Source organism: Stylophora pistillata, chromosome 4, assembly GCF_964205215.1.
Source record: "Stylophora pistillata chromosome 4, jaStyPist1.2, whole genome shotgun sequence".
Classification (NCBI taxonomy): Eukaryota; Metazoa; Cnidaria; class Anthozoa; order Scleractinia; family Pocilloporidae; genus Stylophora; species Stylophora pistillata.
Genome location: NC_142522.1, coordinates 6,762,031 through 6,785,504, shown reverse-complemented (window position 1 = coordinate 6,785,504; position 23,474 = coordinate 6,762,031). Strand labels below are relative to the sequence as shown.

Below are 23,474 nucleotides of genomic sequence, written 5' to 3'. Positions count from 1 at the left end.
ATCCCCATTTGGGCCTGACAGTTGTCGCAAGTCCGCACTTGCTGTAGAAAAGTTTAAAATTCTTAGAACTGACGATAAGACCATTCATTTCATCTTTGACTGTCACCTTAGACTAGCTGCTGACTTTTTAATCTTCTCGATATCTTAGTTGGCGAAACATTGGCGTGGCACACTAAGAAGAGGGTGAGGAAAACTGAAAAGGGTACGGGAAACAGCTTACTGAAGACATGCAAGAACAAAACCAGTAATAAATGCTCGAATGAAAGTTTAATGTGATCACACTACATATAATTGCAAGCGACAAGGCCCTTGCTAAATACAGATGACAACGATTTGCCGTAATTCCTTCGATAATGCTCAGTAAAGTTTTACGATTATCGCCACATTAATGTGCTGTACCTTAAAAAAAAAAAAAAAAAAAAACTACAGAAGCAAAACAAAACGAAAAAAGAAAAGGCGCTAAACACACATTCGACACTCGTGGTTATTTCAGTCTACTCTAACTTTAAGCTTTTGCTAAAAAATAATTGATTATTGCGCATAATTTGACGTTTCATCCGGGGTAATCTGACGGTCGGTAAGCCTGAAATACACAAAAATAAGACAAATTAAGAAACGGCTTAAGTTTTTGAGTACATCTGTGTTACGGGTAGGGAACTTTTACAATGATCTTTCAAAGAGAATAAGGATCCTTTGCTTAAGAGGTGCTTACATTCCAAACTGAAGTAGACTATGGTCTCCAAGTTAATCAATGACTAGAAGTAAACATTACTCGGGTAAAGATAACTTAAATTTTCAATTACTTCCTAAAGGACAGAAATGATGCCCATTCCTGTTAATATTGCCGCGCGGTTAGGCGAGGACTAGCTGAAGAGCGTACCACAATGAGTGGAAGGTACCCAGGACTCTAAACCTGTCCTTTTCCTTCTTCTTAATTTTCGATTATCCACTAAAATTGTTTAAACAGCGAATTGTCTTTTCCCACTTCTCTTCTATCATTCTGTAACTACTAAACCTGAAGAACATGTTTTCATAAACTGCATGGCAAGTGGACCAGCTGACCTTGGAATCATTAATTGCCACCCTCTTTAGCTCCTTTACCTTTTCAATAAGCTTTGCATGGTACTGCCTTGCAGATGGTCTTTCCCTTTCCAACCATATCAGGGACACAAGAACATTCTTTGCACTGAGCGGTGTCCTGCTCCACTTGTCTGAGAATGCTCTTCAAGATCCTGTCCATTTGCCAGGATTCTGGATTAGCTTTCGGTCCCTCGAAAGCAGGTTTCAGGTTGATACCGACACCTTGTGTTTCAGTAACGATCTGGAAGTATTCATTATTTTGCGGAAGTCGGTAGTGTTTGATGAGGGACCCCGTTTCGGTTTTGAAAATTCCTTTCTTGGTGTACGCATTATTGAAAGTGTCCACTGCGATGGCCTTCTTTAACCTAAATTACAGATACAATCGAAAAAATATTAAGTAACTTAGAAAGGCATCAAATAGGGCAAATAAGTGTTAAAACACGCGAATTTTAGTCCCTCTGTTAAGGTACATCTGTGGAGCCTTTTTGTGTTTCGTTAATCACGTTAAGAGATTAATAATGTTCGCTCTCTAGTTTAACGTTATCCTTGGCAGAATGTGGGAACGCCAAAAGAGCGAAATGTCGAATCAATGAGCGATGAACAAGTGAAACTTGTTTCATCGAGTGTTTGATCAGCACGTCAACCTTTCAATATCAAAATTCGACGGAGTGATCACGTTAAATTTTCCTTCGGCACTTGATCTATTTTGCTTTAGGCGATTACCACACCCCAACGGCAAAAGGGAGTTTGTCTATCGACAACCCCGATCTTATTGGCAAAACTTATCCGGGTTTTGTGCAGAGGAGGCGAGTCATTGACCGAATCGCTCTTGTAAACATTCTGGGCGACTTCATTTGCCACAAAGCCAAAATTCTATTACATATAGACTATATCTTACTCACGGGAACTTCCCAATGAAGACAAGCCTGGCACCAATGCCCTTCAGAGCCTTGACGACTGTTCCATTGGAAACGTCGCTATGATTGACTCGGAGGCTGTTTGTGACGAGAACAATGAGCTTGGAGGCAGCAGGTCGGAATGGATACTCGACTGCCTTCATCAAGCCAAGATAGCCATCGCTTTCTGGGAACTCCTCGTTGCTCCTGAGAATTTAACAGTACAAAACCCATGGGACAAGAGCGCTATTGAATCTATTATCTTTCAGTCTTTTAAGCAATTTTTTATCTGCCCGCTTAAAAAAAGATCGTTTTATAGAAAGCAGGATCTTCAGACCCTGTGTCACGGTAGGCATTCAATTGTGCATTTTTCATGGGATAGGCAGCTATTCCCGAATTAGGGTTCCAGTGCAAAGTGTTTGTTTTCCCACCAAACTACCTCAGGTCTCTTACAAGCCAGGGAAAGCCTGTCTCGCCAGGTTCTAAACTCAGCTCATTTTCCCTATACCAAGTGATGGTTAACAAGGATTTAAATCTAACCTTGGGACAAATCCCATGTTCCTGATGACATCAGCTGTGAAATACTCGGCGCTATTAAGTAGCTGACCCTTAATAGTATGCTCGTGACCGGGCCTGTGTACTGGCGCTTTACCGCTGAATCCAACAAGACCAAACTGCGGTGACATCCCCTCTGTCTTCAAATATTTGTCGATCTGCTGCGTAAATGAAGGCAGCAGAGTAGCCACAGGCTCCATATCTTCCCCCTCGCTGCACACGAAAACAACGTCCACATTACGTGAGGGTTTCTCTTTCCATGTCGAGTTCTTCTCATGCATGTCGCCTTCGACTTCACAAGATGCTGTGGATAAAAGAAACGAGACGACCAATCAATTCTCTCAACAATACTAGGGTGGGACTGCTGTTACCAAGGTAATGATCTGAATGTCGGTCACAAGTAATGAATTGAAACAAAATTATTGCCGTGGTCGCCTGCTTTAGCCTTCAAACTTCCCCAGCACAGATACATAACAATTTGATTTAACCGTTCATTCGCTATAACTTCGCTGGATTATTTTTTATCGTTTGTGGTAAAAGTGGTGTCACTAGATAGTGAAAATCAGGGCACTCAAACGATATTAAAAAGACTGAAAACAGACCGAAAACTTTAGGAGCTGATATGAAAAAGGACTAAAGACATTCAAGAAACTCATGGAAATGTTGAAATACGCCATTATGATCACTTTACTTCAATTCTGTATTGTAAGCTCAATTCGTTAAAATGGTTTTGCAATCTTCTTTATGCCAATTAAGAAACTATGGTATGATTCTATAATTGTTTAAGATATTTCCTTCCTTATTCATTTAACTTGTATTTACTGAAAATTGACAAGAAGGACCTTGTTTATGACTGTAGAAAAATCGCATATAATGCGCAAGGTTCGATAGACGTAGCTTAACTCTGGCGGATCTGACATCCAATTGTTTGTTCCGTTACTAAGCTTATAAATCAGAACTGAATAACATCAGTCGAAAATTAAGTCATAGAAACGAAATATTGCACCGAATACTCTATCGTACTGACGAGAATAAGAAGAAAGGGGAGGAGGTTTGTTTTGAGCGGATTAAGAGATGATCTTCTCTTTCCTTTCGTAGAGAACCTATTCAATTTTTTGACAAAAGTGACGAATATCGTACTTACTGCATTCGTCAGGCTGAGAAATCTCAATTCCATGTCGTTTACACTGTCGTATGTATGCTGCTGTCACATTGCAATGCAGGCTCTTCACTGGAGCAGATATGTCGCAATCCTTGTATTCTGCTTTACATGCAGCTGCAAAGTCAACTGGATCAACCTGAAAGTTGTGAAATAGCGAAGTTAAGAAAGGTTGGCAATTAAATGTACAGATGACAAGAATAAAAGTTGAGAATTGAAATACCAGTAGTGATTCCAGTTCGGCGTTGCAACTTTCTTTCCCTTATTTTGAGAAACAGCAGTGCTTTCGTACGTTTCCCTTCGAAAGTATGCGTAGGAAATTGGCGCCACCGGCCAGAGGTGATCCTCTGGCACATACCCAAAGTTTGAACTTTCATTTGTGTTACCTACATCAAGTCACTGGAGAAAACTCCGAAAAGGACAGCAGGATGTGTAGATAAAAAAACGCCTTTGGGATACATATGAAAGAGTTTTTAAGTTTCAAACAAGGTCATTTTCTGGAGAAAATGATGCTGTACCTCTGAAAAGCATTTGCTAAGAGGCGAGGACTTATTGAGGAAGAGCTCACTGCAACGTATCATCCCTGACTTGTCCCCTTCGCAAGGTATTTGTTTCACTTCGACGTCGGGTTTGCAGCCGTCGCCACCCACAAGCCACGAGTCGGCGAAGTCGGATACCTGAGTTCGATTCTTGCCATTTGGAGACATCCAGTCATCACTCGGTTCACCGTTATTAGTACCAAGGATACCTGAGTTCAAAGGAGAATTGCCCATTCATCTCCAACGAAAGTTCCCCTTTTTCTTCTAGCTTAGAAAATCTATTCTTCAGATATTCAAGAGCCGCATTTCACTTAGAAAAGGGGGAAAACAATCCAGTAAAAACATGAACGCGTCGATCATGCAAGAGAATGTAACTATAGATCTGTTGTTTTACAAAGTAAATCCTCAATGACATTTATTTGAAGGTTGGAGAATGTAGTTCGTCAAAATCTTTAGAAATTTATTCATTTCGATCTGGTCCTGATGGTGCCAAATCGAACCACGTAAGTCAATTTCGCGATATGCTTTAAACAACTTCTAATACCAAAAATGAATCCTAATGTTAATTATATAAAAGCCTCATCACATACCAGCCGTTCTGTTATGATAGAATCCAGACACTACGTAACTGCACACGAAGTGCTCCATGTCACATTCGACAGAGAAGCCAAAGTCATTGGTCAAGTTGATGAATGGACCATCTCGTACAATGGTTGTGTTCTCGAATTTCACAGGAAGCTCCTCAAATAAATTGCGCGTCAAACTGTTTGTTTTGTCGTTCACGGCGATTCCTTGGGACACGACCTGACCATTGCGGTGGATTTTCACTAAAGCATCCTGGGTAATGATGAGGATAACCTCAGGCGAAGAAAGTATGGTAAAGTTTCCTTCCTTGAAGTCGCGGCTCAACAAATACTTACAATTGGATCCTTTGATTCCAGGGAAACGGAAGTAACGCTTGTCAAAGGTGTAGATGTTCTTTCCAAAGATCATGCCAGTTTGGTCTAGTTAGAAAATACGTGAAAATGTGCAAGTCAATAAACAGCAGGTTTGATCAAAAGGTGATCAAGAGCAGCTCATTTTGTCATTTCCGCTTAGATTAAAATATTTAAAACATCACTGCAAATTGGAGACCAAAAAATCAGTCATAAAGAATGTTGAAGCAATTGACTCAATTATTGGTGAAAGAAAGCTGCGTCCATTAAATGTTACTTTGTAAAAAAATAGCCTTCATTTTGGGTTACAACGTTTAAAAAGTAAGGAACTTTTTTATGACCCCTAAATAAGAGACAGCGGGGATTCAACGCCACGCTATAGAATTCGGACTTACTTTCCGGTTGAAGCATCTCAACGATATCCTCTGGCTTTAGCTCATTAAGGGTCTTCAATGTCCTCCACGTCGTAAGTACGGGTGAGAGGGTCCTGTTCACGTACTCAAACAAAGTCTGGTTCAGCATGCACGTGGAGTAGTTGAAGGCGTGATCCGTTATATTTATGGTGAAGTTCATCAGGCTGAAGTAGAAGTATTTGGGGAGATACGCGTTGTGACGAATCGTCTCATTGACCAGCGAACCGTTAACAAAGCTGGCCGTAGAGTTGATCAAACGGACGGTGAGGTTGTAAATGGTTTGCGTCCAGTTTGCGGTGAAATTAATGGATGACATTGTTAAGTTGTAGGTACCGTTCTGGAAAAATTCTGTCGCGTTTCGTGTGGCATTTAAAGAGCAGGCGATCATGTTAATGTAACCCTCAGCCCAAAGATGGAGGAACTGGGTGTAGTTTATACGTAGGTAGATCGGGTAAGTGAAGGAACTGTTCATCTGCTTCTGATTCAAAGTGGTGTTGGATGGGAAATTTCGGAGGAACCACGCCGTGACGTAAATATCCCTTTCTACTGGCTCAGCTGTGTATCGAATCACTCGTGGGAAGTAGTATCGGGTGTAGTTTTGCCAACTGTGGTTTCGCATAACGGCTATCACTTCCAGCATAGTTGAGTTCCACCTCTTCAGAACCGGACGGGTCCAAGGCATACTGTCAAAAGAAAATGAAAATCAACATTGATCTCATAGCCAACTCAACAGTATACTCTAAGGGCAGATTGGGGTCATAGAAAAGATTTCATGAGAATCGTATTCTGTGCGCGTGAAGCATGAAACATACACTTAAGAATAGACCAGTGGCTCATCATTCGCTCTGACGAAGGACTAACGCTCGAAACGTCAGCTTTTTAACTCTTTACGGTGGCCAATTTATAATTTCAACTTAGTTGATATACCAAATAACAGTATTTATTTGCTCTAATTAGTAGCCATTCATTCATACCTGTGGGTCCAGTTGCGATAGTGAGCCGTGAAATTCAACATTTTCCATGATTTGTGCGGAGGTTCACTGAAATTGGTTTCAGTGAGGATCTGGACTGTTATATTCCAAAGTTGAGATGTCATATTGTGAGTGCGATTAATGTAGAACTCGATTATTTCTTGTGTGGTCTTGTAGCTCGTCACGTTCAGAACATTAACAGTATCATTAACTAAAATAACAGCTAGGTCTGTGACGTTCACCAGCCACTCGTGGGTCCTGTTCATACGGCAAGCCGGGGATCGGACCGTTGTGTTATACAACTCAAGAGTTTTATTCAAAAGGCCTTCGATGGCTTGGTACAAGGTTGCATTGGAAGTGATCGTATGGAAGGACAAGGTGATGTTCATTGGGTAGTGAAGGGATGGGAGGAACCATTCGAAAGATGAATCGCAGATGGTCCGATTGTGGAAGAACTCGTAGGTAAAGTTGAAAACACTGATGTCAACCACATCGGTAAAGTTCTGCCAGACCGGGTACGCGACTCCGCCAAGGAAAGAAGAATTGTTGATATACCCTGTGATGTTGACGAGTATTTGTCTGGATATGTTGTATAATACAGGGTGTGTGACATTAAGGATATACTCAGTGACATTGTGAGTGAAATTTCTAAACACCAAGCTCACGTTGACCATAGCTTGAGTGAAGTTGACAGTTCCGTTGAGTATTTCTATCGTAAGATTTTGGACGCCAGGTAGGTAAGTTTTTAGATAAAAGTTTATTGTCTTATTATCAACTGTCCAATTTCCGATCTTACTAACTGTTCTATTTAAAAACATCGTAAAGTTCTTTGTAGCGTTCCTTCCCCATTCAGTCAAATCGAAAATGAATGTTTCACATGTTTGATTGTACCAAGTCGTGCATGTTTGGTTGTACCAAGTCGTGTTCCTGATGATATTAGAGATGTTTCCCAGAAAAGCAGTGGTATTGACATGATCGGTGAAGTTCTGGAGAATCACGATCAGCTCTTCCGTAATATTTTCCAGCGTAACATTACTTGCTTTCATCTTCAGAATAGTATTCGCCAGGTTGTTGTAGAAGAGTGAATAGTTAAATTTGTCGCCGAGGAAATACCTTTGGTAATCTACAGTGACGTTAGGGATGCTGCGGGAGGTGGTATTAAGAAGGTGTATAGTGAGATTAAAGAGATTCTGGGTGATATTTTCTTTGGTATAATTCCATACCAGTATCTCGTGAGTGATGTTTTTCAAAACGTACTTAAAGTGTGTTCGGAACTTGGTCATGTTTACTCCAGCCAATGTTGCGTTTACAGTGATGTTCGCCAGCTTGGTTGGAATGTGGAAAGTGAGATTATTCAATGCACTCCATTCATATCTAACAGATGTCATGTTCAATACGTCGTATATGGTGTTGTCACCTCTAACCTCCCTGCTCCACTCTACGTACGTTTCACTGCCGTTAATTCTGTAAATGGTGTTGTTGAAGTGCGTGTCGTTGAGTGAGAACATCTTGAGGAACCAAGTTACGTTCTGTAAGGTGACATTGAAGTAGGAGACTCTCTCGGTGGCGTTGATGGACCAACCCATGGAGCCATTAAATGCCGTTTTGTTGTAGTGATGCCATGTGCTTAGATTAAAAAAGGCACTATGGGATCTATTGCATGTCTTGGTCACAAATTCAATGGTACGGTTCCATAAGGTTAAGTTAGAAACCACGCTCATGTTGCTTACAAATCCATTCCACAGGAGGGTGTGGTTGTACACCGTAGCGTTTGCATTTGCACTAATACTGGTATTGAAGGTTCCAGAGCAGTTTAGACTGAAAGAAACGTTTGGAAGGAAATGGACGGTGACATTAACCTGACTGATTTCTTTATTCCAAACAAATGTCTGGTTGAGGATTTTTTTCGGCTGGTAATGAAAAATGGATGTCAGGTTGAACATCTTGGAGGAATTGGTTAAGACGCCCATCCAGCTGACTGTCCTGTTGGGAGTGTAACCAGTGATTTTGAGGATGTGATGAAGCATCTCAGTCGTAGTTTTATTAACCATGTTAACTTGTGCTCCATAGGTGCGGTTAGTGAAGGTGAGGTTGAGAATGAGGTCCTTTTTAGCGGTAGTGTTGAAGAAAGTGAAAATGTATGACGCATTCATCCAGGAAGATGTACCGTTCCTGATCCTGTGCGTGATATTAATGCTGCGAATTTGATCAACGTCCGGTAACATCTCAGTCGAGAAGTAAGTATGATTCAACTCTGCTCTCCAGGTTCCCATAGACATGTTAAAATGGAGATTTCTGGTCGTAGTGGTGTTTGAGTAAGTTGCTGTCATGTTGAAAACTGTCCTATTCTGGAACGTGCAGTTAACCAGGATTCCTCTCGCTTTTGAGTTCGAAAACCAGGTCGTGTTCATGGTGGCAGTTGAGTGGAGGCTGGTAATGTTCCATATCAAGGATTTCCTTTCGGTAGCATTCAAATAGCTTAAGCACGTTGATAAAATAGTGAAGTTATTGTGAGTTCCGTTGAAGTAGGTGCTGTTGAAGCAGAATCCCTTTTCCAAGGTAGAGTTCTTTAAAGAGCCTGACAGCACAACAGAATGGTTTGAATAGGTGATGTTCAGGCTGACATTTCTAACCTTATGGTTGTACATCCAGGTGGTGTTCAATGCAATTGACCTATTCTGGTGAGTGATATTCAAATGACAAATCTTGATACCGTCGGTTGCGTTAGTGAAAGTCATGTTCAGCGAGGACGTCCTGTTGAAGGTTGTGGTGTTGCAGAAGAAGACGGTGACGTTCTTCTCCGTAGAGTTACGATACGCCTTAAAGCAGGACAACACTTGGGTCCCGTTGCTGGATACGTTAACATGGGTCTTAATGAAGCTTGTAGCATTGACGTAAGTAACGTTTATTGTGATGTTGTTGTTTAGAATTGGTGTGCTCCACGTTGGGCAGCTGACATTCCAGGTCATGTTCGAGCTACGAGCAGTCATATTGTGCTGCCCTCGCAAGTGCAAAGTCAGGTTGAGCGGGCGGTGAGTAATGTTGAGAGTCAAGTTACCTGTTGAGTTTCCGTTGAAGTTGATGGAGGTGTTGAGGTACAGAACGGTGATAGGAATACCCTGTGTGGTGCTTTTAACAGTGGTGTTTGTTTCCAAGTGCCACTTGTGCGTGTCATTCATCACAAAGAAACGGTGATGAAACGAATTGTTGAAAAGAGTGGAATTTATTGCCAACCCATACTTGATTTTGTGTGTCTTGTGGCAGGTGCGATGGAAGTAAAAAGCTGTCAGATTTCTTGTCACATTGAGAGTAATATTAACGGCTTTGGAAATGGGAACGAAGACAAAATCGATCGTGGTGGCGTTCTCTTGGCCGGCACCAACACTCACATTCCAACGATACATCTTTTCAGTTTTGTTAGAGGTGATATTGCAGAAGAACTTCCTTTCGTAGCTTGCTCCAGGAGTGCAAATGGCAATGGCTGTCTTGTTCGTGTGTTTGTCTGGCTTCGTAAAGTTGACCTCCATTTCAAAGTTCCTCAGTAATGGATCAGTTCTGTTTAAGTAGATGGAGAAGTTAAAAGGGCCAGTCAGAGGGAAGAACGGAGCAGTCTTGTTGTACCAAGCCACCGGTATGGAGATGTTGGAACACATGTTAAGGCCGAATATCTTGGTACTGTTGAAAATGTCGGCGGTGCAGATACCAGTCTGAATGAACAAAGAAAATTACAACATTTCACTAGGAAAAATTGATAACTTTACAATTTTCTCATGATAGAAACTCAAGGTATGTTAAGAACAGAGCATTACATCTCTAAAATTCTTATTTATTGGGAATAAGACGAAAAAATTAAAAGCAAATGAAACTGTTCTCATTCCCCGCTGCATGATTAATAATAGGCGTAAAGTCATACCGTGTTGCGATGGTCCACTCCACGGATCGGGATCTTTTCGTTTTTGAAATGATGGAAAAGAGAAGTCCTAAAGAAAAGCGATAGATGAAAGAAAAATACGGAATAAAAAATTTCATTGGGGTCAAATAATGTCCTGGAGAGCATTTGAGGTGCATTGTGCCACCAAACAAATATTCAGTAACATTATGAGAAGAACGAATCGAGGTTACTGCAATGTAACGCGACGAGTTTGTTCTTTAATGTTGCAGATGCGTCACAGACCCTACAAACGCTGCTTGACACAGACAGTAAGGCCGAAAGGACACGATGACAAAAGAAAAAATACGGCTAATGTTCTTACGTGATGTTCAAAATCTCTTGTGGCTTCTCGGTGACATTGATATGTGACTTTAATCCCTGTTCCTTGCTGTAGGTTAGGTTTCCTTGTAATTCGGTGGAAGTGGAGATGGAACCATTCAGCAGAACGCCTGTTGATAGGTGGAAGGCATCTAATGTGACCTTTCCAGAAAGCACGATGGCAGCGCTGTCGAATGATAGAGGAACGAAATGAAAAATTGTAAACAACAGACAAATCTGCGATCGATTAAATTTTAGTCAGTGAAGTTAATACGAAACATATTAAATGTTGGTAAAAATAATTCGTATAACTCCAGTATCATTTGTCCGGTTTCAATACATTTGGACTGTAGGATTGTCGCATTTCAAAGACCTCACTTAATAATATTACATGTAAATTTTTGCTTAATTCTAAGATGATATGTTCTAAATGTCGGTGAATAAATTTTTGATTACCTTGGCTTTATAGTTCCTTGGACAACTGCCTTCTTGTTACCCCAGAAAAGGCTCAATAGGTCAGCCCTTCCTTGTACGTTTACACTGGTGACAGATGTACCATTGATACTCAGGTTCAGAGGTATTCCAAGGCATGTCGGAATGACATAAGTTTCTTCTAAGAACAGAAAACTTTTGGTAAAAGTCTTGTCAACTCCTTTTGAGAGAGCTCGCAATAATTCGATCAGATCAGCGATGGGAATATCATCATCCTCCAGCCATTCGAGATCCTTCAATCTGAACAAGTCAAGGTCATTGCCAAACAACTTCAGAGACAGAAGACCACTGGGCGTCATCTTGCGAAGGTTAACCTGGGTTAAAAATAGTATATATAAATTTAGCCTTTCAACGGTTATTGTGCTCTAATAGTTTATTCAAACGTTATTTTCTCTTAACGGAATGCAACATCTACCACATGGCTTTTAACGTTTCGTACAAAATGATTTGATGGAGGGAAGCAGGGATGAATTAAATAAGACGCATGTAGGACTGAGAAAATAAAAGTAACTCGTTAAGAAATCAAGGCAAAGAGAGGGGCATTGCTTTCTATTGGATTCCTTTAAGGTTTTTGCGATGGGAAGAAATAGTTGGGAAGTGTTTACTGTTGCTTGGCCTTCTTGATTTGGAATACCTTTCAATTCACTGTAGCCTACTTAGGCGGTGCTTACCATTCTATCAAGATTTTCCAAGTCAGCTGTGTTGTCTATACTCCTCTTCTGAATTTTTCTGACCTCGTTTACGCTCTTCTCTATTTTTATGAGCCCCGAGATATGGCTATCAGGAAAGTACCCTTTGTCCCCAAAAAGTTTCTCCCAAATGATCTCCAGGCCCTCTAGCCTCGTGCTTGTCTCGACCACTGGGATGGCTCCACCCCATAAGTCAAGGGTCACATTGAGTTCTGCGCTTCTCGGGACAAGGCTCTCTGGGTGGTAGATCACATGACTTTCCGAGCTGAAGCCCAAATTATTTTCCTCTAGAAGAAAAAAGAAACAAATCAAATTTTTAGATAGAGTGGACAGAAAATCAGGAGTAATTACTCGGAAAGTCTGAGAATTCGTGTACGTATTACGGACACCCACCATTTAAATAACTTTTCTGTAAGAAATGAGACTTGTTTGTGGTGTTGAAGTCCCGCAGAGGAGTTTCTCGCTCTTTCAGAGCCTTCTTAATTAGTTCGCCCAACCTGTTAGAGTAATGTTACAGAGAGTCATATTCAATTTCAGAATTAAAGCGCAGGTATACCTCTCTGCGACGCGAGTTGCACTGTTTACTATCCCCATCTCTAATTCTTTTACATACACACAAAATAAGCATTTATACATCCTTTCCAAACTTTTACACCTCTGAGACAAGAACAACGCTAGCTTAGTGTGAACGGGCATCATCTAGGTCCTTAGGTACAAAAACTTACTTCTTGCCATAAGTTGGCTCAACAGAATCATTCATTTGTTTGAGATGGCTGCTGACGAAGGCGCCAACCTGGGTATTGACCTCACCATCCAGAATCTCCGCCACATATCTGATCGTTTTTTCATCGGGATACTTCATAAAGGCAAGGTAAGCCTGCACGCGCACCTCGGGGTCGTTGCCATAGTCACCAAACACCTCACTTCCCAGAGCGTTCCACGTGTCTGAGCAGAAAGGCATGCTTCGAATGGTCTCAATGGCAACTACAGAGATGTTGAGGTAGTTGGCTCCTTGTGAGCATTTCACAAGCTCTGTTGCTTTGGAGCGCATACGTCCTGCGTTGCCAATCGCTTTGAGCGAAATAATGACGTCATCTACTTCATATGGGGTGGCCTCACAGTGCTTTGGAAGTTGCTTCTCTAAGAAGTCCACCGCATCCATAACAGCAGAATCCTGAGTATAAACAAAGAAAGCAGACACGTAAATTGATGAAACACAGAACAATTGAACACAAACAAAAATTAATGAGAATGACTGCATTTTTTGAGAGCCACTCAGTTCATTATGTAAAGCGCTTTGAGATGCTCATTAGCAAAACTTACAGATTCTCTTAGGCAATCTTCTGGTACATGTTGACAGTACTTCCGGATCATGGTTCCAAGAGATAGTAGTGTGGTTTTGGGTAAATCACTCTTCTGTTGCAGTAACTCCTGCAATTGTGACAAAATTGCAAAATTAAATAGGCAAAATAAACTTTTCAAGGGAGAGGGTTCATAAGATAAAAACTATCTGAACACTAAATTCATTAAGGTGAAAACAATGAAAAAGCTCCTCTGGACTGTAAAAAAATCTTCATGATGCAAATATTCTAAATTCAAGAACACAAAATTGCTTACGATCACTTGGTCAAAGAGATAGGAGGCTGCATTTCGCGCTGCACTGATTCCGTTCAAAAGGTATGCCATATGCTCAGTTTTAACTTCATCGTAGTCCCTGATGGCCTCAATTATATATGTCAGGCACGGGGTGGTCCCGCACTGAGTAAAAGCATCGAGCAAATACGCCCTGGATAAGCAAAGAAGAAAGATTTAATGGTTATCAACTGATGGTCGAAAGTGATCTGGAATTAATTTCGTTTCGTCCTCCTTTGCTTTCAGATTAGTCTAGAAATCTTGAAAACCAAAACAGTTTGCGACCTGTTCATTAACCACCTCCCGGTTAGCTCAATTGGTTAGAGCGCCGGATTGTGTTGTGCGGAAGGTCCGGCCGGACTGATACTCATGGTCTTAAAATAAGTGAGGAGAATATGCCACCTTTCTATCAAGAAATGGATAGATATTCTAGTCTTCTCGGATAAGGACGAATAAACCGTAGGCCCTGCAGGGTCAGGGGTAGGAGACGTTATTTCCCATGCACGAGATTACTGTGTTGTGGAGGTCCTCCCCTGGGGTGGGATGGGTGGGAATTGGCCCTAAAAAGCCCCCATCGAGAGTGGTCAACTAACGTATGTATGTATGTATGTATTAACGTTCTTCCACGCTTCAAGAGGTTTTCTTGTTTTTGCTTTGAAGTGCTTCTGGCCCATGCGGTGTTTTAATTCTTTTTTTGATTGACAGTTGCGATCGCGTTGATTCACAAATGCATTATACACCTTCACTGAGTAGTCGTCTTCGTTTTTGCTCTTATGGATGTCACGCATCTCTCCCTACCAAAGCTAAGTGGGGGGGGGGGGAGGAGGAAGGGGGAAGGGAAGGGGGCATGGGTGCATCTCTTGATATCCCAAAGGACGGCAACGAAGATTAAACTTTTACTTATCCAGGAGATAGTCATGCCAATCAGTCATTTGTGTAAAATAACTGACATCTGTTTGGATAGCGAGGGAGGGAGGGAGGGGCATATAAAACTTCAAATAGCCAAGCTGTAACGGTGTCAGGGGCATGTGATGGTATTAAAGAATATTGAGTGGTTTAGCAGCAGATTGTAAGAACCCAATCCACAAACAGGCCTTATTGTTTACTTTAAATCAGTTCTCCAAATGTCCTCTTCTTCACAGTTTTCAACATTCTCCCACTTATTTTTAAGTCCAATCCATGATTTATTCGAAGAATCATCAATGTAAGTAAAATTGAATATGCAGGACGTTTTTAATCCGATGAAGGTGTTTCGATGGGTGTTTTAGTCAGATCGCTCTTCTCAAAGTAAATTTTTAGAATTGCGTCCCCTAAACCCGCCCAGCATGCTTTGCGCCAACCGACTCGACCCAATTCCCTGCGCAAGGTAAGAATGGCGAGTTCTTTGCGTTAGTCAGGTAGACTTTTCCTTGAATTACCTTAGTTAAACATTTGACCGATAAGAGTGACTATCCTCTAATTTCTCCTTTTAACATTACCCATGTATTACACATTAGGGTCAGGAGAATAAAGGAAATGATCACCAAACGAGAAGCTCTTGATTTTTAAACACATTCTCCTTGTGAATTGCATGTACAATGTTTAGAGAACAGTATGAAGAATATATAAACTTATGTTAAAACAACAACTCACTGGGATTTCTTGCACTGTTTCTCCGTGAATTCGCCTTCCTGCTGCTCATCGCAGTTGTAAAATCGAGTCCAGACTTTCCTCAGCGCTTCGACGTCGAGTTTTCGGATCGTGAAGACCAGACGGGTGAAATTATTCACCGTGCACGGTGTGGTTTCGTTGATAGGAAGGACCTTGATCAAGCTTTCTAGAATAGCCTCTGCGCTCTTGGAGGATGTTTCAAAAACTGGCTGTTCCTCGGCTCTCGCCAAAGATTGCTCGTAAAACATGTTTGATTTTCTCATTTCTGTTTTATAAGAGAAAATGAGTTCAATTTCAAATGCGCAGCCGTTCCTTCTATCGCAAAAATGATATTCAATAATAATGAAAACAATAAAAATGAGAACTTCTTAGCAATTTTTGCAAGTCTCGCTGCTCTTATAGAGTCTCAAAGGAAAACTAAAATTCCGTATTCAGAAAACTTTTATTCAGTTTTCTAACATTGATAAAATACTAATAACAGTCACAGACACGATAGTGTAACAATGCAACGAATGTATCATGAAATTTTGCCAAATGGTGAAATCACGAATGCAAAAAAGATGCCAAGAGGTTCCAAATGACGTAGATGTGAAGGAAACGAGTTCCTTAACTAAGGGGAGGCAAAAGAAAAATAGCATTTCTAGTAGGTCAGTAGGTTATAAGTATTACCTAATGGTCCAAATGTCGAATGATTCTAACCCACTAAAGAGAACCTGATAAGCCAATTTAAATCCAGAAACTCTGATTAACAAAACACGTTCTAAGTTGTAAATAGTGCAGAAATAATCTTAGCATACAAAATTTGAATGTTTAGAATGTTAAAAAGAGAACGTTACCTGGAAATTTCATATCGTCCGCGAAGAGGAATAAATTCATTGTTACCGACTCAAGGGTCAAATTCACTCTGTAAAAAAATTTGAAAAAAATAGTCAGACTTTCCCGCCTTAACCTCAGAAGCAATTGTAATTTATCTACCAGGTGACTTCAAGAGAATGTTCGAGTTAGTTTTTTCAAGAAATAAATCACTCGCTATATTTCAAAACAACACTTACGTGACATTGGTTGTCACACCAGTCGCATTGTAGCTGAATGGTCGCAAGAGGTGTGTTTCGTTACATTCCACGGTTTTGACGTACTTTTCACGCACAATGTAACGGCAGAAGCTTGTTGAGTTGAGGGGACCTTGTATCAGCTGCAAAAACAGCACAAGCCCGTGACAAGACGAAAAAATTAATGGATTTCATTACTACAATCAAAACCTACCCTTTCTCTTCTACCTGTTCACATGGCAGTTTTGACATTGCTCTTCCTAACAGTATACGGGACGCGTGTCACACGTGAATCTAGCATTGGCCTGGCTTACATCATAGCATTTTCTTCAGCTCATGTTAACCGTAGGTTTGGGGTTCGATTCCTCGTAGATAATCGTTTTTGTTGTTGCTGTTGTCTTACCCACATGAAAAGTTACCTCGCACTCAGCGTGTGACTCGTAGCTCAGTTGGTGAAGCGCCTAAATAGTCAACTAAGAAGCACGTGTTCGAATTCCGTCGAAGCCTGAATTTTCTCAAGCTTCTATTCTGCAATTGTCAAAATTGCGGCTTACTTGCGAGGATAATCGCTTTACTTGATTTTCAATCCGCTGTCATTGAAAATTGTGACCAAAAAACTTTCTTCATCCCTCAAACATCTATCATCTCTTCGATTCTGTCTCCTTTAATCTTGTTTAGATTAGTGATTTGTGGAATCAATGGATATATATGCATGGTAAGGGGCCGACCATTTAACTTTTGAGGGGGGTGGGTGGGTGATTTCGAAAAAAAAATTTCCTGCAAGCGCTTGTTGGAAGAAAAAAAATTGCATGCAGCCCAAATGTAACAGAAAAAATGTACCAAAAAATGGGAAGAAATATCCTGCATCCTGCACAGAAGATCGCAAGAAAAAAAATCTCTTGATGTCCAGAAATCACCCCCCCCCCTCAAAAGTTAAATGGTCGGCCCCTAATGAAATTTTGTTCATAATGAGTGGAGCAAGTGTCTCACACCACCATTCTTATTTTAGTTCCGTTTTTAAGTCATCAAAACCGAAACTGTTTTTCGATAGACACGGCTCATACTTGGTTTTTACTTACAGAATTCACATCGTATGTGACTGGATTCAGCTTGGTGATATTGTGTGATCGACCGGTACAATTGGAGAGATCCCTTTTCTTGGTGATTTCGCTTTCCAGTATTTGTTTATTCACAATCTTGTATTCGGATGTACAGTTTCCTGTGACATCAACCTGGAATGTAGGAAGATGCGAAAATTGATCAAAAATTTTTAACCTTGTTTATTTGTTGGTTTGTCGGCCGTTCGGCGGTTGTTTTGTTTGTTGTTCTGTTTTGTTTTAATTTGTCTCTGTTTGGCGGTTAACTTGACCAACAAGATAGAAATAACTTAGCGGCTTATTTTGTTTGTTTGTTTTATATTTGTTGTTGGTGTTGTGTTATTGTCACCCACCAGCTGGGATGGCTTTGTTACCCTCTAACTGATGATAAACGATTCAGCCTTTTCAAATTATGGTATCCAAGGGACGACGTTATTGTGGCTGAAAATCAGAACCGCCGAATTTTGTACCAAGCCCCTCGTGCAAACCTTAAAAAATCGATTTGCTTTTAAATTAGTTAACGTTTATTTGAAATTATGGCCTGGTTACAGGAAATCTTAACTTTGTCTTGCCTTATGGTTTTTGCGTTTTAGGTAGGTTTTCGACTAGAGGCTCAACTTTAGTCCTCGAATAAAAGATGGCCTTTCATAGCTAGCGGAAGTAAAGAAATGAACAGTCTTCTCGTTGATCCCCCAAAAGTTTTTCTCGCAGGTTTTTAAATGAAAGTGAAGACAACACATTTTTAAAATCTTTCTGTCTCGGCTCAGGAGAAATGACGCAGTAATTTTTTGTTTTAACATTAGGACCCTGTGTTGACTGCCAAACACACAATTTTACAGCATGAAAAGTACCTCATGAATCATTTCTTGTGGTTTTTCACTAAACTGCAGCTGCAGTGCACTCAAAATACCACGCTTGATATTGGTGATGTACACAGGTTCTGTCTTAACCGGCAGGACCATGACAAAACGGCCTCTGCGTTCTGTAAAAACCAGGTGGTTAGCTTCGAGCGCCTTCTTGAAACTTTCCTGCTTGGGAGATGGTGTGAATTCTTTTTCTCCATTAGGCGAGGCTTCGAAGATTCTTACATTTTTCACCTGCAGATTACAGTAAAATTTTATCAATATGTGTAGACTTCCTCGATTAAAATCTCGATTATGTGCGTCGAAGCTGTTCAACAGAATATAAGATGATAAGAAAGCCAAGTAACAACAATTTCTCGAAAACAGTTCCCGGTTTTTTTTTTTTTTCGTTCCTTCCTCTAAATGAACAAGACCTGAAAACAGTGGATTAAAAGAACCTCGTGGAATGTGCACTGCTAAATTCCCATAATTATTATTATAAATATTATTATAAATATTATTATAAATATTATTATCATCAAGGATAAGACCATGTACTAAAACTTCAATAACGCAAAACAAATTTAACAATAAGATTCACTTCATTTTATGACAAAACTAAAATATGCTATCCCTCTTACAGCTACCGCCCCCAAACATTTTTCCATCTTTCATACTCCAATCACTCAGAAAAGACCTCCTATGCAGTTTACCACCAAACTGAATCAAAAAGCACTTTCATTTCATCAGTTTGAACAACGCTCAAAGGTATGACCTTACCCTTACAACAAGTGACCATGAAAGGGGTCATTTTTTTAAAAGACAAAACAAATAACAAACCCAAAGAGAACGGTGACAGTCTGCTAGCGCATTGATCTCACACGTAGCCTCAATGCGAAGTCCGGTCGTTTGATTGGTTGTTCCTGTCACACCAGTCACGGTGGTAGCGACATAACGATAAATATACCTTTGGTTGGGCACAAATCGTGTGGATGCTGGGAAAAACAAACAAATGTCAAGTCAGTACAGAACACGTGTTAATGCATTGCGCACATAGCATGATCGATATGAGCACGACCCCTCCACGTGAACACTTAGTTATCTCTTTCATCCCTTGTTCCTATACGTCATAGTGATTGCGCACGTTTTCTAACGCATAGTTGATTTTGGCCGAGATCCATCGAAAAAGACCACCTGGGTTTCTAAATTAATTAGCTCAGAAAGTCCCTGTGGTAATCCAGCACCTTTGATTTCTACATTTTTGCTGAAAAAACGTTTGTCTTACAGTATATGAAAACAAGGTTTAACTCATGGCTTTACTGGTGCTAAAGAAGTTTTTCTTCGATAAAATACAAGTAAACAAGCGCTAAATTCTCTACTTCCTAACTTAACCTTTAAATCTAAAAAAAACCTTTGTGTTTTTGTGGCTCTACAGAACCCCAAACGAAAACTTAAGAGAACATCTCCTTCAATTTAGTATACCAGAATAGTAACAGTTACCAATCGGCAGTTGGCACGAACTTTTGTTTATTGGTGTACATGTGCTCAGAGTGGGGAGGGGGTATGTTAGGGGGCGTGTTAGGGGGCGTGTTAAGAGGCGGATAATGTTTTTCCTTTTTAAGCCGAAAGGTTTTCAGGAGTTTAGCACGAAAGGCTATAATTTCTTTTTGGACTGAAGAGACCTGGTAAAAAACGTCTTTTCTGCGCGAGGAAAACAACAACAAATGAGCCATAAAGAAACAGTTATTGGTTAAATTCATCCTGATTTAAGAACAGAATGAACTTCAATGCGTCACGAGGTTAGATGCTAAAACTTAAAACGAACAATTGTCCAGTTTTTATGTGCTTGTCCAGCCTCTTGTTCTGTTTCGTTTTGTTTGTTTGCATGGTTTTTGCGTGCATTTGCTAAGTTATGGCGTGAAACAAATGTCACCAGCACTTTGTCACGAGGCTTGGCAAGAGAACAATTTTCCCTGTTATATGGCAGATGCAATGACATGGATCATGTTATGCCAAAACGATCATCAAGTCCTTGACCTTTCGTACAATGTCAAACAAGTTTTCTAGAACGTGACCCGATACCTGTTTCGCTCGTTTGTCCTGCCAGGGACAGCGGGAAAATTAACATGATTGATAGACGCGGACGGGTTTCTGACAGTAGAGCTTTATTACTTAATTATTTTTTTTCAACAAGTGGAACAATTTTGAACCCAAGAGTAATCAGGATCCTACATTCGCAAATTGTATGGCAAGGTTGACAGAATCAAGGAAGGTAAAATGATAAAAATTAAAAAAATAAAAAGGAAAATAAAAGTTGTATTAGGGTCAAAGAACATCTATAAAACCCCCAAGTAAATGAGAAAAATACTTTTCTAACTGGTTAAAAATATAGAGGCGCATCTGTAAACGCTGGATTGTGAACCTGTATATATATATTTTTTGAATCATTATTAACTGGCACGGTAACACCAGCCGAAACACGCAAGCATTTTGGTCACGTAACACAAACCTCTCACGTGAAACTTTAACTTTTCCACGTGAGCAGTGAACGGAAGCGAATTTACCCCTGTTGTTCTGACGTCAGAAAAAACAAACCCTCTTAATTACGCCGGAAATGTCTCTTATCAAGTAATCTAACATCAAGAATAAAGCTTATCATGCCGGCATGATATTTTTGGAAGAATGTGGAATTTTAGACGAGCTATCATGCGTACATCCGTGGAGAATACGAGGTGTACATGTGCTCGTATCATCTTCCACAAAAATGCAATAGAAGGGGTCAAATCAACCTGGGAAGCCGTCCAAAGTCTTTTTCGGGCTCAATTAACGTAAAGAGAGCAGAGATGAGCAAGTACTCGACACTTCCAAAATGGATTGAAGAACGGATGCAAACTTTGCCCCACGGTGTTGTGGAGTTTTCCCTGCAATATTTTATTAACGCAGCAACGATGTGTGCATTTTCGTTGAGTAAAAATATTCTACCAGATGCTATCTTTGTAGTCTAATTCGGTTCTGCTCCGAACAATAGCAATTGGTAGGATTTTCCAAGACAAAAGAAGAAAAATTCTTGTTTGTGAAGCGAACCGCAATTGTTTAGCTCTATGAGACGGGCTTCCTTAATTGGTGATCCTTTTCCTGTTGACCTTGATAACCGTTATACCATCAGCACGTAACACTGAGACCCCCGAAAAGCGAAAAAATTAATCTTCTCCAGAAATCATGTTCAGTTGCTGCTGGGGAGAAAACGACCTTTCACCGTTCTTTTTTTTATTTCTTTCAGGCTTTTTTCTCCTTTCTTTTGTTACTGTTAATTAAATCAAATTTGTGCAGAGGGAAATAGAGTAGCTCTTAGCAAAGAAATCTAATATTTCATCTTTTGCAGAGTACCTGGTTCGCAGATTTCTTTTTCTTTGCTTACTGGCACTGGAACTGCAATAAAACAGATGAAAAGCTAGTTAGGGTAAGCCCATCTAGCACAGGCAGCCCAAGCGCTGTAGGAAAAGCTAACATGCAGAATATCTGTATTCATTGAGAAAATTAAAGCTAATTTTCCATAGTTTATTGCCTACGTGTTTGTTTACCGTAAAAAATCGCCCATTAGCTACTGAAGTCGATATTTCCTGCAGTATTGCTCGCGATTTGAGCCGTTATACTTAGAATTTCATGCCCACTCGCGTACCTTGAAAATATCATTGTCACGCTAAATATAATGTCTAGAAGCTGCGTATCGTTTTGCCATGGCCGCCCTTTGCCTTTCTGTCGGCTTTCCAGCCACCCTGATGAAATAAACCTTGATCTTCAGAGGAAATAATTTCGACGAATAAGCGCAAAATTTGGCTACAGGACACAAAGCAGCCGTAGATTGAAAAGATTGTACATGCTGCATTTTGCGTGATTAGGGATTTTTTAAATGATACACGAGTGCTTGCGAAGTAGAGAGGTTCACGTCGCGAGCCACACTGCAGTAAATATTGACTTAATTTAACAAGTGAGTGATTCGTGACAAATATACAAACACGCAGACTTCAAATTAGGAAAAGGTTGGGTTTACGCCTCTGCAGGTACGTATACGTATTTGGCAGTTTAAGTGAAGGAACCCAGAATGGACCTAAAATATGTTTGGGCTGCCTGTGTTTTAGGTATTTGCCAAGAATTTTCACTGAGGGTTTTTCCCGTAAAAAGGACAACGACATTTGAACTGGTCTAGCTTTGCTTTCGTTGAACCAGACAGAAATATTCCCGTGATTTTATGCCGCATTGGAGAACAAGTTGAGAAGACAAAAGGAAAGATGTGACCTACGTCATCGAAAAGTGAACAGTACAGATGGCGTAGAAATTAATTTTCAATCTATCCGGTGCCGGTTTGAAAGAAATTTTTCTGCGAAATTGTTCCAAGTTCTCGGACTAGATGAAAAAATCTACCAGAACCAAACTATACTTGAATACAGAATTAGAGGCGAGATTTGCGCAAGAGCTTTCAGGGCAGAGAATAAACGAAAGAGGAAAGCAAGAAGCAACGATTCTCTCAGAAATAACCGAGAACGAGTTACGGAGAACCAACAAAACATTTCCACCAAACTCAAGATTTATATAAAAAAAAATAACATTTCCCTTACCTGCAAGGGCTCCACCAATAAGCAGAAAAGTTATCAGTACTCTCATCTTGCACCGAATTTTTGTGCCAGAGCTACTGGGATGAGTTACAAGCAGCTACTAAAAAAGATTGTCAAAAACCATCTTTTTATACTGACAGAACATCAACAATTCTGGTGGTGTAACAAGATATCTATGACAGACTATCTTATCACAAGTTCTGACGAGTCTCCGGTGTTAAGCTAGGATTACAATATTCACGGGATCGCTGTCACAATTAGGTGCCCTTTAGCCTTAGTCTTAATATCAGAAAAATTTAAATATTTCAGAAAGATGTCATATGATTTCTGCCCGTTATTGCTTTTGGACGGTAATTTTGCGGGTTGCACACTGTTGTTTTTAACCTGTAGGTCATGCCCGCGTGGAAAGTATTTGCCTTTTTTTTCTCAGGTTTGTTATTTAATGCGTCGGGCGTTAATCGCTCTGCCGTTCTAATGTTGATAGGCTTGCGATATGAACCAGACGAGAACACCGAAGTACAAAGCCTAAAGGGCAACTAAACTTCGCTTCTGGAAGTGAAATGAAACTCAATAAAATCGAAGTCAATTCTAGCTTCCTTTTTCCAATATAGAA

The 23,474-nt window shown here is 40.3% G+C and overlaps 1 protein-coding gene across 2 annotated transcripts; it reads right to left on the bottom strand.

The window, feature by feature from the left end:
* Nucleotides 1-248: 248 nt before the first annotated feature.
* Nucleotides 249-22,989, bottom strand: LOC111337489 (uncharacterized). Of its 2 annotated transcripts, XM_022943806.2 has the most exons (25): nt 22,865-22,989; nt 21,636-21,677; nt 19,089-19,243; nt 18,258-18,503; nt 17,389-17,541; nt 16,313-16,452; nt 16,097-16,164; nt 15,243-15,525; nt 13,596-13,764; nt 13,302-13,409; nt 12,704-13,152; nt 12,372-12,475; nt 11,961-12,265; nt 11,254-11,603; nt 10,802-10,984; nt 10,462-10,528; nt 6,552-10,255; nt 5,560-6,260; nt 4,820-5,233; nt 4,209-4,438; nt 3,676-3,829; nt 2,517-2,835; nt 1,983-2,183; nt 1,102-1,445; nt 249-583 (listed from the first exon to the last, which is right to left on the bottom strand). In XM_022943806.2, exons 1-24 carry the CDS (start codon nt 22,908-22,910, stop codon nt 1,106-1,108), a joined length of 8,931 nt encoding a protein of 2,976 aa, XP_022799541.2. In that variant the 5' UTR covers nt 22,911-22,989; the 3' UTR covers nt 249-583; nt 1,102-1,105. The 2 variants fall into 2 exon arrangements, with proteins under 2 accessions (XP_022799541.2, XP_088615309.1); XM_088759183.1 differs by lacking the exon at nt 21,636-21,677 and having other exon boundaries at nt 22,865-22,925.
* Nucleotides 22,990-23,474: the final 485 nt, after the last annotated feature.